This window comes from Haemaphysalis longicornis, unplaced genomic scaffold (genome assembly GCF_048455015.1).
Source record: "Haemaphysalis longicornis isolate Haplotype H1 unplaced genomic scaffold, Haemaphysalis longicornis Haplotype H1 scaffold_1, whole genome shotgun sequence".
In the NCBI taxonomy this organism is placed as follows: Eukaryota; Metazoa; Arthropoda; class Arachnida; order Ixodida; family Ixodidae; genus Haemaphysalis; species Haemaphysalis longicornis.
Genome location: NW_027526203.1, coordinates 251,133,170 through 251,147,731, shown reverse-complemented (window position 1 = coordinate 251,147,731; position 14,562 = coordinate 251,133,170). Strand labels below are relative to the sequence as shown.

At 48.3% G+C, this 14,562-nt stretch overlaps 1 protein-coding gene across 1 annotated transcript in view; it reads left to right on the top strand.

The window, feature by feature from the left end:
* Positions 1-594: 594 nt before the first annotated feature.
* LOC144158586 (uncharacterized) overlaps positions 595-14,562 on the top strand; it is a 184,425-nt gene continuing 170,457 nt past the window's right edge. The window contains exons 1-2 of the mRNA XM_077689573.1: positions 595-742; positions 3,377-3,568. Coding sequence (XP_077545699.1) covers positions 595-742; positions 3,377-3,568 — 340 coding nt within the window. The remainder of the gene's footprint in view (positions 743-3,376; positions 3,569-14,562) is intronic.

Below are 14,562 nucleotides of genomic sequence, written 5' to 3'. Positions count from 1 at the left end.
TCTTTCTAAACCCTGCAATCTTTTGAGCTTGTATCCCTCCGTGCGCCAGTACTAAGGCCTCACGGCTGTTCCTGGGTACAACAAATAAACACGATTGCTTTTTGTGGTCGTCTCTATTCGCGCAATTTGTATTTTACGTTATGGATGAAGGCCCTGCATAGGAGTTAGGCGTGCCAGGAGGGAAACGGGCTACCAAGGGAGAGTAGGCGCGGAGAGTAGAGGATTGCTTGATTGATTGCGACCTTGAAGTGCAGATGATGTGACGATTTCTATTGGTGTTTGTCTTTTTCCATTCGCTCTAATAAAGTACCTAATCTCCTACCTTGAAGTGCAGATGATGTGACGATTTCTATTGGTGTTTGTCTTTTTCCATTCGCTCTAATAAAGTACCTAATCTCCTACTGCTTGCTCCTCAAATGACTCAGTTGTGAAACATTCTTGAAACATGCTAGAAGGGCAAGAGTTTATGCTTATTATTTATAATGAACATGAGATGGATTATTTATAACGTGTTGCCAATCGAAACGAACGAAATGGTTTGTCGGACGAGTAAACCATTTCGAAACGCAGGCTCTTAGCCGTTATCGTGGGAGCATGGACAGTCACATCTGCAGCTGCGAGAGTCAGCAGGAGGACACTGCGAGCCGGCGACGACGGCGGCGCAGGTCTCCAGGAGCCGGTCCCCTGGCTTGCCTTCTCCTTTTGTGCATGGCCAGACAGGCTGCAGCGCAGCTAGTACCAGGTGCGTGCACTGTTGCTTCGAGAAAATAGCGACAGATCAGTCCAAGGAATTGGTGGATTTTTGGGTCTTTTACTTCTGCCATTTCATCACCTAAAATTTGCTCATCTAATTTGGTAGTGGATGTTCGAGCAGGCCTTGATGTACCACATCAAATCCCAGAGAATAGAATGATGGACAAATTAAATGCGTGAGTTGATGGCTTGTAGAGGAAATAAGAATATGCGTTAGCGGAGGAATTCCGCACAAAACAATGCCAAGCGCATAAGGTTAAGCATAAGCTAGTCTGTAGGAGAGGATGAGCGCGTGTTGAAAAAGAAGACATGCCTCAAGTATCATCAGGGATGCGCAAATTACTACAAAAATGTGAGCGAGGAGTTAGCAGAATGAATGAAAAGTTAATGCACAAGAAAAATTGTGCGGAGTATGAAAGCTGCTATCTTCAAATTCATATCAAAGTCGAGCGTGGAACGTAGGTACTTGTAAGAAGAGGCATGCTGTAGTTATGTGTTTTACGCACTTTAGCATACAATTTCGTAATTTACGGTGTTTTTACAGCTAAAAACCCTTTATTTCCGCTTACACTACTAGCTGGCTGGCCACTCAAGAGTCCTGCTTCAATTATGATCAGTAACTTGTTGATATTAAAAAAAACGACAGTCTTTTTTTGGCTACTTAAACGCAGGAATTTTGGTCTGTCTGTCTGTATGTATGTCTGTCTGTGACTCGATTCAGCCAGCCGGCCAAAGTGAAGCAGAATCTGCACTACAGGTTTATATACCCACAGCCAAATCTAAACGCTAAGTCCGGTGGCAATGTTCATGCTTGTCGACATTGTTGAACAAGAACAAAATATTACGCAAATATGAGGCAGCAAATCAATACATGCTATATTTGCAGTGGTTCTTTATAAAAAAATTCATGGATGCTTGATTTTCGCGATAGCCAACTCTACATCCACTGCAGAAAAAAAGAATTCACTCTATCGCCTGTTATTGCCCACGCCACAATAGCTTCTGGCGGCATTTTAAGAAGTCAAACGGCAACAGGTATACGAAAGGTTCCACTAGATATATGTTTCACGTTCCGGTTGGGACGCATGTGGAGACGGGCGACGTGGCTCTACAAACGTTCAAATAGGGCGCCTCGATTCCGCCGTACGCCAGCGCTGGCATCGAGGCACCCGGCCTGGTGCAGTGGAACGCGGTAAATTTAAATTGGCTTGAGCAAACCTCTTGCGTGTTTACCTTGGGAGGAGCGCGACGGGAGAGGAACAGCATGAGAAGCGAGAAAAAAAGGGAAGGGAGGTATTTCCTTGGCAAATGTCGATGAGACTTCGTTTTTCGTCGACATTTGCAACAAAAGGAGCAGATACGCGGCCATTTTTTCCCTGTGGTTAGTTTAGTGTATCCCCAACAAAAATTAATGTATGCATTAACACTTAAGGGGGGCATAGAAGTTTCTGAAAATAATCATATACAACGAAAAGAAGATGGGTCCGAAGATGAATTCTTGAAGCACGTGTGTTTCCTCGGTTCGAAATGAGGAAACACGGCTATTGGTCGCAAGCCATGGGTATCTATCAGTACGGTAGCTTTTCCTCATACACGACGAAATAAAAAAAAAAACGAAATCGAAATGTGGACGTTGAGAGGAAAGCATACAATGAGCGAGCAAGGGACTCGAGATAAGTGTTTGGAAAAAATAACAAAAACGCAGATGAATAGATTTAAAGTTGAAGAACTGCCAAACAAGGAAGCGTGTGCATACGGGAAATGTCAACTGGGAGGGAGTTAATAAATGGAGTGAGGCAGGTGGAGGGCGATAGGGTTGGACCTCTACCCTTCTGCCTTCTTAAATTTTCTCATGAGTCTGGGAACGAGCATTGCACAGTATACTCTGTACTTCGTCTAGTCTGAGCATGAAAAGTACGCCCTTGACGTGACACTGTTTCGGTACAGTACGTGTCCTCAAGATGTGACAATATTTTTATGTCAGGCCCCTTCGGATCCGTGTCTACTTTCCGTACCGCGTACTCCCGTCCTCAGCTGTTTGACTGATACTTCTAGGGCATATACATTTCTATTTTCTTGCTCCCGTACCAGCTAGCGTGGAGCTAATGAAGGTGTAGGAAGAGAACGGGGCGAATATGAGTAACCTTCTCCGAAGAAGGAGGTAGGCCCCTGAGAAGGGCTCCTCTCTCTTTTGGGCGGAACAGTTTTTACGACAGAAGTAGAAGGTAGCGGAGAAGGCTACAAAGTAAGACAGATCTCTCGGTGGCCTCCTCCGCTCTCCCACCTCGCTTCGGTTATAAGAGATTTATCCTATACCACACTGGTTCTTGCCCGGCTTTCGGCTAAAGCTGCAGGCACTGTACCGTGCCCGTGAATGCCTTTTAAATCCCTGTGGCCTTGATGACAAGTGTGGCTAGTTTTCGTCAGTCATTTTCGCTGTGGTGAGAATCGTGAACCTTGTCTATCATACGTTAAAGTGTGCATGCCATCTGCGTAAGGCGTATCTATACCCCAGCTGCTGAGCTTCGCAATTGCAGCGATGCAGATAAGTGGCACACCTGTTCCCTTGGATTTTCGGCCATACAGCCCCTGCACAGTTTCATTTATGCTCCGGCATGTGCAGACACGGTGGACCTGGTGGGCAGGGTGGACCTTGGGCTACTCCCTCCAGGCGTGGTGGTACGGCCGGGCATCTGCGAGCAGCGGCCGGCCTGGCTGGACGCTGATGGCACACCCATGTTCCTCGGGCCAGACACAGCCTACGGCCTGTCTGGTGGCGCCAACCTATCTGTCCCCACGGCTGAAGCTTTTCCAGGTACGTGCGGTTGGCACCACCGCGTTTTATAGTCAGCCGGACAACTCGCTTCCAGCTCGCTAGCATCGACGAAGATTGTCGGGCATCCACACCAGTTTAGGACATTCGTTCGAGTTTAGATCGCGGCATGGTTCATGTGGCTGCACGTCTCGTTGCCATCGTTACTTTATTTACGCCAAATGGTCTTAGAATCCATTTCGATGCACTTCATACGGTGCATACTTTTGGACACCAACTGAAGTTGAACAGCATGTTGAGCACCCCGTTCGTTGGTGCTCTGTTCTGAAAGAGGTTCAAGCCCTCGGCACCACTGCTCCTTCAGTAGCGTCAGGACTGAGGGAGCAGGCATATCCTTGAAAAATAATGGGTTCTTAGTTTAGAATGAAAGCCCAAGCACCCGTATTGGATAGGTCGTCGCTCTCCACGCGCCGCCGTCATGGACCAATTTCCTTTCACCCATTTCAACGCTTCTTTGCTCGCTTTAATCGCGCGTTTTTATTGCGTGAGTATGTCGGAAAAAATTTCGCGGCGCTCTACTAGTTTGACCTTTCTCTGTATCCAGAGGGAGCGATGAGCGATAGAGAAGCAGAGAACGACAGAGTGGAGATAAGGCGCGGAGAGCCTTCGGAACGCTGACCACGTTGCCTTGGAGACAAGTAGAAGCGCGGAGCGCCAGCTACCTCCGTCTCGACGGGTCTTGCGACTGCCGCGACCGCATGTCAATTCTGCAGCCAGTGCGGGCGGCAAAGGGGAAAGAGTGGTGATGACGGCAACGAAATGCCAATACTAGTGGGCCACAAAGGGAGCGGAGGGCAGCCACCGCCGCTGCTCAAGCGAGCAAACGAGACGACTGGCATGGTTAGAGCGCCAAGCGCCGTTGAACTTGGCACCGTGAGCGAAGGACGGACGAGAAACATCGAGTTGCGGGCTTCTAAAGCCGGAGCAAGGCGTGCGCTCAGGCCGAGCCTGAAGTTCGCGAGGGAGAGGAACGAGGTGATCACGAATTCTCAAAGACCCACCGATGGATCCTCCATTAATTTTTTTTAGTCTTATCACGTACTCGGACTGCTTACGAAATGCGCATATCGTAAGGCACAAACGTAATAAACGGCGTTTCTCGTGGTTCAGTTGGCTGAGACGTCACCCGACGTCATTGTTTAGGAATAAGACGAGTTCTGACGACAGGGTGAACAGGGCGTCGCTCATTCGTCAGGAGAGCCATAGACCTCGTCTGCAGGGTTTCAAGGGAATCCAAGGAGTGATTTTCGGTATGAACCTTTAGCGCCGTTCGGTACAAAGGCACGAGTCCACCTTTCGTCCAGACTAACCGATCCACTGACCATCGTGCAGCTTCCGTTCTTCCTGTTCTCGTTGGGCGAGACCACGCTTTTGTAGAAGGTTATCATGGCAGCTTATAACCTGGCTCACTGCGCCGGACAAGCGCGAGAGGAAGTTGAAAAGAAACGGTAAAAAAAAAAGGAAAGGCGCGCCTGCCTCGTAATACCTTGTTGTAAGTGTAATTGAAATAAAAAAAATGCATGCCAAAAATGATCATCGCGAAGATGATTGGCCGGACGAGTGTAATCTGAATAATAGTTGCGGCCGCCGGAAAATTCACACCTGCGGATCTCAGCAATCTTACATGCAGGTATAAAATTTGGGCATAACTTCGTGCCATCTTAACGAACATTTCGTCCACGTGTACTTTTGCTACCTGTTTCGTCTCTTTAGTTTTTTGAATATAAATAGGTGCCGTTTAGCAGCAATAGTTCCGCCTGGACTATAAAAAGAGGGGAAGAATGTGAAAGTGCGAATGCACGAGTTGAATTTGCGCGGTTCGGTAATGTTCGCGAAAGAGAGATCACACACACACACACAACTACAAAGAAAGAAAGATGCATTTATTCACAGACACCTATTTGTGTTGTCGTTGTACTTGATTGCTAGAGCGGATCTCAGCTTTGAAATTTCGTGTCAGTACTCCTTTAAGCGGGTGCATTAGCCCTTCTCACACCCGATTCCTGGCCAATCCCTCACGTGGGTATGTGCCATGTCAGCGGCCAGGCAGCGCGCGCCCATCTCCCCCCGTTGCTAGGGAAGACAAGGAGCGCGCGCACCCGCAGCTGTTGCTATGCGGACTACGGCGGCGGACGATTCAGGCTCGCTTAAGAAGTGCATTCGCACTTAAAAGACTCCGTGGGTCTAGTCAACACTCAATCGATTATAAGGCCACCACAAAGTGTTGCCTGTCACGCTAGTGGGCAGACGGCGCGCTTCCGTTGGTTTAATACTTATGCTATACGGAAGCTTTTAAGCAATAGTTGTATACTTACAGGTGCCCCTAATAGATAGACAACATGCCACACGAAAGTTGATAGACAATACGTTCGAGTGCCTTCAGAAGGCCTTCGAATCAGCCGTGTATCACCAGATACACGGCCGATTCGTGTATCTGGTGATACACGGAGACAGCTACCGGAGACAGTGACCAACGAGAATCGGGAAAGCTGTCTACTAGCACTGAGACGTTTGTCGTTTGGAGAGAAAGCATCACTCAGGCCTTTCCCTTGGTATGCTTAGACACAATGCACCCGAACGACCAACTTCGTCCGGAGAAGCAAATCCCACGAATAACGTGCTCCGACATACGATTCGGCTAAAAAACTTGAGCCGCGTTGCGGCACCGCGCGGTAAAAAGCGTGAAATTCTCGCCCTGCGGATAGTGTCAGGAAACTCAGATTGCATTTTTTCCGGAAGAAATAATACACTTGGCCTCGCAATTGTTGTTGATTATTTGATTGATTGTAGGGTTTAACGTGCCGACGCAACGCAGGCGATGAGGCGCGCCGTAGTGGAGGGCTACGGATTAATTTTGACCACCTGGGGATCTTTATCGCGCGCCGAAATATCGAACACACGGGTGTTTTTGCTTTTCGCCTACATCAGAAAAGCGGCCGCCGCAGCCGGGAATCGAACCCGCGACCTTGTGCTCAGTCGTAATTGTTCTACTTCGAACTTTTGGTCACTGCTGTTGGTCATTCAGGTTCGTTGTCGTGAAGCAAACCCGCGGGTGCTTTTACGAGTGTGGTTGATCCTAATCTGAAAATTACGCTCTAGTTTAACGAGTGAACAACTTAATCCAACTTTCATCAAACCAAAGAAAAGTACGGCAGAAATGTTTTTACTTTAGGGGAGAATGTGTCAATAACAAGGAAGCGCAGAGAAAACTGCGCAGTATCTAAAATATTTTCGCATGGTGATTTCGGATTGACTGATTGTCCAACGAGGCTGGGCATTGCTTGATTTCAAAATCGCAATTATAGCACGGCATAAGCTGACAATTAGGTGAAATAAACGTTTCAAAAAATAAAAGCAAAGATAAATTCAGACAAGGCCGGGATGGTCAGCGACCGTAACTCCATTCCTCGTCTCTTCTTGAGGAGAGCGAGCCCAACACCTCTTCTCAAAAGGGAAATTGTCACGTCACTCCACTTTTAATTAGCCTGCCAACGAGAGGCGCATTGAGAAGTTAACTTGCACACCGCATTTCGCTCATTTTTGTCCAAATCGGGTGCACTGCTGTACCTCTGAAGGCTTTCTCTTATGCCGTAGGGCAATCTCTCGCGGAAAAAATATAATAAAAGGTGGTTATTGCCACTCCGCTCGTCTCTAGCGTCATGTCCCCCTCCCATCCTTTTTTGAGGAGGAAGAATCGCAATTTCTTCCTTCCCTTTGAGGAATGATGTCGTGCTACCCGCTGCTCACTCACGTGAAGGAGACTGACGGATCGACGACGGACACAGAAGATTGCGCCATTAACAGCTTCGCTTTTATTTATTTATTTATTTACTTATATACCCTCAAGGCCGAAGGCATTACAGAGGGGAGTGGGTAATACAGAAATACGGTGAGTGAAATTAGGCAATATAAAGCACAAAACATTTCCTAATTATACAATGTTATCTAGGTACCAAAGCAAATAAGTACAGTGAACAGTAATTAGAGGCAGGTAAGTACAAAAACATTCCTAGTATACAATGTTAGCTAAGGTGTTTTTGAACAATACTGGATTTTGTATACAGGCACTGGTATCGGGAAGGTGGTTCCAGTCTGTGGCTGTCCGGGGGAAAAATGACTGTGAGAAAGCGTTAGTCCGTGCATGGGGTATCCTGACTTTATTTGAGTGGTCTAAACGAGCAGAAATGTAATGAGGCGCTTCAACGAATTCACTGCGTACGTAGTTCGGGGTGATAGAATATTTTATGGAAAAGACACAGATGAAGAACTTTACGACGAGACGCTAGAGATGGTAGGTTAAGCCTCAATTTCATGTGTGAGACACTGGAGGTACGTTTATAATCGGATAGTATGTAACGGGCCGCGTTATTCTGAACTAATTCTACTTTTTGAGTCAGGTTAACTTGGCTTGAATCCCAGAGTGATGCCGCATATGCAAGCTTCGGCCGAACCAGCGTCTCGTAAAGTAGTAGTTTTAGTGAAGAGGGTGCTCTTGAAAAATTACGCCGAAGGTATCCTAATGCCCGGTTAGCGTTATTGACGACATAATCCGTGTGAATGTTCCTTGTAAGGTCAGCTGAAAGGTGAACACCTAGGTATTTGTAACATGACACATTTTCTAGAAGGGAGTTATTAATAGAGTACGAAGGTAGCTCTTGAGGAGTTCGGGACACACGCATGTACTTGCACTTGTTAGTGTTTAGCTCCATGCACCAGATTTTACACCAAGATGTTACAGCGTTTAGATCTGCTTGTAATGTTTTGACGTCGTTGTCAGAGATTATTTGTCGATAAATTACACAATCATCGGCGAACAAATTAATGTGGGAAGAAACGCGAGACGGTAAATCGTTAATATAAATTAGGAAAAGAAGATGACCCAATACCGAGCCCTGGGGAACACCTGAGTGAACGCCGCTGGGCTCGGAGTCATAATTGTTAGCTGAAACGAACTGGGAGCGGTTAGCAAGGAAAACTTCTAGCCATGTTAGTAGCTTGTCATCTAGGTTAAGCGAGCGCAGTTTATGTATGAGTAATTTGTGAGAAACTTTATCGAAAGCTTTAGAAAAGTCTAAAAAAATACAATCAGAAACGGAGTAGTTGTCGAGACTGAGGTTAAGTTTATGTGTAAAGGATATAAGCTGTGTTTCACATGAATAGGTCTTTCGAAAGCCATGCTGTGATTTAGAGAAAAATGAATTTGACTCCAGGAATTTACTGAGATTCGAAAAGAGGATGTGCTCGAGGATTTTACATGGAATGCTGGTTAGTGAAATGGGCCTGTAATTGAGCGGGGAATGTTTGTTACCGGACTTATGTAGGGGGACCACCTTCCCGATTTTGAATTGAGCAGGAAGGACACTTTCGTCGAGGGTTTGCTGGAAAATTTTTGTTAGTATAATTGAGGAGTAGGTACATGTGTTAGTTAAAAATTTGAAAGGAGGCATTCCTTTTGATAAGACTCGAAGCCATGGCATTCGGATTTCATATGAAATCTCATTGCTCCGACGGTCGGGCTCCGGGAGGTGCTGCCTTCTCCTGGATTTCTCAAGGGTATTTATGAAGCTTAGAGCGAGGGCTGCTCCCAGCAGTGCTGCAAACCTGTAAAGTTGTCATTAAATGGCCCCCGCCTTTAACTTGTTTCCCAACATGTGCTTTTACAAAACTTGTTGTTGAGCTTGCTGGTACATACATAGCTGGTGCTTTTAGAACGCTGTTAATAAGTGCAAGGAGTCTTTCGATTAGGCGGCTATGAAATACCTGAGCCAAATATCAATGCCCTACGCGCACTCAATACCGCATTTATGCGATTTTAAGCACCCCCATATTCTAAGCTCCCTCCTCTACTTTCGCGAAGAAAAAGAATGGGAAAGAAGTTTAAGCACCCCCTTATCTAAGCAACCATCGCAAGGTGGATTCCAGACGCGGGGAAGCGGGCCCGAGTTGACGTTGTGGCCTAGGGATGTATGAAATTTTCAATTACAAACCGCTTCCACGGGACAGAAGACGACTTGTTGGGAAATGTTGATAGCGGTGGCCCAGGCGGCACAACGGACTCGAATGGTAGTGAGGGTGACTGAGTAATGTGAGTATCCCACGTGAGCGGTGGGTTCACTGCCTGTACCTATCTTTAAAATTTTTGCCAATTAAAATATTATTCCTTGCGCCTGTCTGGTCGGGATACGGCCGCGAAAAAAAGTGGCAGGGGGGGGGGGTAATTTAGGTTTTTTGAATCTAAGCACCCCCTCACTTTGGGCACCGCGATTGTGGAAAAAAGGGGGTGCTTAGATGCACAAAGGCTTGCACAGAATTTTATATGCGAAGCATCTCATGTTTGGGGCTGTGTCTCTCCCTCCCTCCTTGTCGTTGTCCGCCATCGGCACTCTCCTGCGCATGCGCGTCTCTTCAGCCCCGTCAGCGTTTGGGCTGACGTCAGCGCAGTCCACTATAAAAAGAAACAGTTAGGCGGGGCCCGGTTTCGATCCCACGACTCTCTGGCCGCAACGGGAGGTACGGGGCGCTCTTCCCACTGCCCTACAAACCGAGACGGGAGCATGTGCTACGAACGCGCCTTATGGCCTTCACTCATTCAAACTACGTCAAGAAGCTACTGATACAACGAAGACACGCGAAGCTGAACGTCAACGGAAACGACGAACTGAAAACTAATGGGAACTTCAGTCGACCCCATGGCTGTACTACTCAGGGTTCCCCTACGGGAAGGTGGTGTAATTTTTTTAAAGCGAAACATTATATTGCTAGACGAAAGCAAAATCCGGTGGTCCCACGTACGCATAAAACTTCTCTGGCGCAACCCCATGTGCATGCGCGAAAAAAAAAAAAAAAAGGTTGGAGAGTAGTTAGAAGTAAAAAGAGATTTGCTGGGTTTATATATGACGTAGCTACGCTCTCGCATCTACCGACACTGGCACGCCGCATCGGAGGGAGCAAAAAAGAGTCTCCTTAGCAGCAGACCGCGCGCACAGCGAGCTACTTGGTGTAGCACAGCTCAAGGTAAAGCAGCGTCAACGTGGCAGGGGCAAACACCGGCCGCACGTTACTTTGCATTGGGTACACTCTGAGAAGTCCCCGTTGGTCGTCTTCACCACAGTGCTCCAGAATGACCAACTTGCAGGGACCCTGGAACACTCTTTTTTTATTTTCTTCTAAATCCCAAATGCTTTCAGAACGTAGTCAACCAACACAGCCAGTGCTTATAATAGGTGGTCACAAAGTACCCCAGCCAAAAAACTTGCTCGAGATAATTTTCTCTCTTTCCCGGTCTTGAAGTTCTTCTAGCGCTCGATTGACGTCATTGCAGCGGTGTAGCGGCTATTGGTCGGCTTCCTTTCAGTCGCAGCAATGAACGCACTCGATAGCCACTTAAAAAAAAAACAACCACAAAAGCAAAGCAGAAACGGAAGGCGGATCTGTCGCGACGACCCAATCACGCAGTGCCGCTGCTCCGTGCTGGCGGGAACTGTAGCTTTCACAGTGCTTCCAGACGCAAAGGACAGAGTGAAAGCGTTTATCGGAAGTATTTCATAGTCGCTTCAAGTGGCCTAGTGTGCGAATTAGGCTACTGACGAAGCCCAACATATGGTTCGACTAAAAAAAGTGCATGTGTGCAGGGACAACACGCAAGGCGTGAATGGCGTTTTGCATTGCGAAATGTTCCTGCGCAGATTCCCTTTTTCACTCAAATTGAATGCTCGGTCACATTATTCGCCGCACTTCGATTGCTCATTCCGGAGCATTGCGGTGAAGACGCGCTACTGGGACTTCTCAGAGTGTAGGCCACGCATGCCTCGGCAAAACTGGACGCCACTCGCTCACTCACTCAAAAAAATATAGTTTTTCTCGCGCACTCACTCACGCTCATCACTCCCCACCACCTCTGGCTCTCACTCGCGCTAACGCTCACCATTCGTCCTCACGCCTGACACTCACTCGCACTCACGCTCGCCACTCGGCGTCACCCCTCGCGCTCACTCACGCTCGCGCTCACCAGTGAGTGCGAGTGGTGACTCGCACTCACTCGCGCTCACGATCACCACTCGGTGTCGCCACTCGCGCTCACGCTCGCCGTCGACACTCGCACTATGCTCTCACGATCACGACTGAGCGTCACCACTCGCACTCACTCGCACTCACCATTCGCATTGGCCACTCCCACCCACTAGAACACGCCCTCACGACTCCCATCTCCCTCATACTTACTCATAACTCACAAACACCACTAATACTTATTCGCATTCACTCTAATTTTGCCTGTTTCTTTATAGCATGGGAATTTCAACTTAGCTTTCTGTTTCTGAACCGTATGAATCACTGCATTTTGTGGAAGTTTTTAATGCGGCTTAATTGACACCGACACCAAAATGATACCGATACGTGAAGCGAGAAAAATAATTTAGGTGTTTTACGAGTGAGGCTGCACATTGGACATGAGGCATGCGGTGGTGGAGGGCTGAGGAATTACCGAACCCATAAAGGGGTATATTGCCAATACAGCCCAGAAACGCCAACGTAGTGGCAAAAATGATTTATGAATACTTTAAGTACGTATTCGCCCTTTCTAAAGCTATAAAATGAACTATTTGGTAGCACGTCTTCGGTGTGTGGTCACGCAGAGAAACCGGCGCGCCATGCGAAGGTTACACCTACGGTGACAATGCGACATACTGCAGTTTAGTCGTTATGAGTGATATGCTCCTGCCCAACAAGGATTCCACTAATAGAATTAACAAGCGGGGACTACTAAACTCGTTACGCGCGCTGCACTAACAAGCTCCGCTACTAAGCTCATCCGGTACTGTGCAATTTCAAATACTTTTCAATTCCGAAAGCTGGAGCATTTTCCTGGTACCAAGCCATGACCAGCTTCGATTGCAAAGCTCTGAATACAAACCAACACGAACACCAACGTACACAAGCGCGCAACTTTCTGTTGCTTTGGAAACGGTGATAACGGCGATAACGCGGCACCTCACAACTATCACCAACGCGTGCACACGTTTCGAAGATCCAACGAACATAGAGTTGATTGATTGATTGTGGGGTTTAACGCGCCGACGCAACGCAGGCGATGAGGCGCGCCGTAGTGGAGGGCTCCGGATTAATTTTGACCATCTGGGGATCTTTAACGTGCGCCGAAATCTCGTACACACGGGCGTTTTTGCTTTTCGCCTCCATCAGAAAAGCGGCCGCCGCGGCCGGGAATCGAACCCGCGACCTCGTGCTCAGCAGCGCAACGCCTTAGCCACTGAGCCACCGCGGCGGGTGAACGAACATAGAGTTTCTTAGTGAGTAAGGGACTCTGTGCCGACGAACAAACATGTACTCACTCGCTCACTCACTCACTCACTCACTCACTCACTCACTCACTCACTCACTCACTCACTCACTCACTCACTCACTCACTCACTCACTCACTCACTCACTCACTCACTCACTCACTCACTCACTCACTCACTCACTCACTCACTCGCCCCGATTCTTGCCAAACTGCACGAACGCATACCCCAACTTCAGCGGGAGCCCGGGAACAAAACGAAGGGTTGATGTCGGCGAGTCATAATGTCAAATACAATCTCAGGTCCTTGTGAAGGCGAGCTACTTCGTTCGGTGCACGTTGCGAAAGGTACGCACATTAGCTTATAGGAACCAATGCAGCATAACGCAACGCAAAACCTTTGGTTCATTTGAATATAACCCGCCATAGCTCAAGCAGGGGCATTTGCAAATCGCATGCCTCAAGGCATGGGCGTCGGAAGGTAGGTGCAAAAGAGGCACTTGCCCACCCTCCCCCAAAACCACATCAGCACAATTGTCTCTTCCAAGCCCTCTCCATCCTCTCCCTTAATACAATGGGTTTGCACAACTCAAGACAAAATACTGCCGACGCTCATGTCTCAAGGCAAGCACCGTTACTGTAGTAGGAGGATGTGTGACGCCAGGTCCGCGTGGAAGCGAAGTAGCATAACAGAGCGCCGCCGTGACGAGTACTGACGAATACTCATACGTTTAACACGCCAAGGACTCGAAAGCGGGCTCGTCTTCCGCAACAGGCCATGCGCCCACCCGAACCGCTTCGCACTTCTGATACGCGAAACCGTGAAAATCTGCGACGCTTTTTCAAACGAGTACAGGCGCTCACAATTTGCGCTTTAGAACAGCCTATATGTTGACAGCTGTAGCAAGCAAGCCAGGGATAAACACCAGGGACTACACCATACCGCGGTGCTTCCTGATGCTTCCAGCGCAGCGCGCAGCAGTAGTTAAGCTACGACGTTACCGACACGAATTCCCACACAAAACGCTACGAGCCCGAAACGTCATTCACCGCGAGTGTGCGCAGCAGTCCCTCCACGAGTTATGACACGGAAAAGTATCAGTGCATTACGGCGTCAAAAGTCCATCCAAATTGTATTCCTACATCACTACGCCCCCAGATAGTTAATTTTACGGTGCCCCATAGCAGGAGGGCAGTGACGACGTATTCCGGAAGCTAAATGCAATCGCGCATTAACAAGTGGCTGTAAGAGTGGATAGCGCCAGCGGTAACCACCATAGCGAGCGGCTCCTGGGACGAATAGCCAACAGCGCGATACAAGCGCAAGAGTGGCGCTAGTGGGGCTCACTGCGGGAAGCCTCGCACATCGCACGAGTAGCGCGATGTCACTCGCCACTCGTGAGTGGTGAGCGGGATCAGCACTCGCGAGCGGTGAGTGGGGCTCACCGCGAATAGGGCGGTTGGTTGAAAGTGCTGTCGCAGATGGCACCACGAATGGGGTCCTCAAAGGAGGACACCACTCCACATTTTTTTAGATGCAGAGCATTTCAGTAACTCACGATGTCACCCGCGTTAACGTCCGTAGTCGTAGTCCGCACCCCTCCCCCTACACTATATAAAAAAAATACTATCCGGCGCCTGGTTTCGATCCCTCGACCCTGCGGGCGGAACGCAATGTACA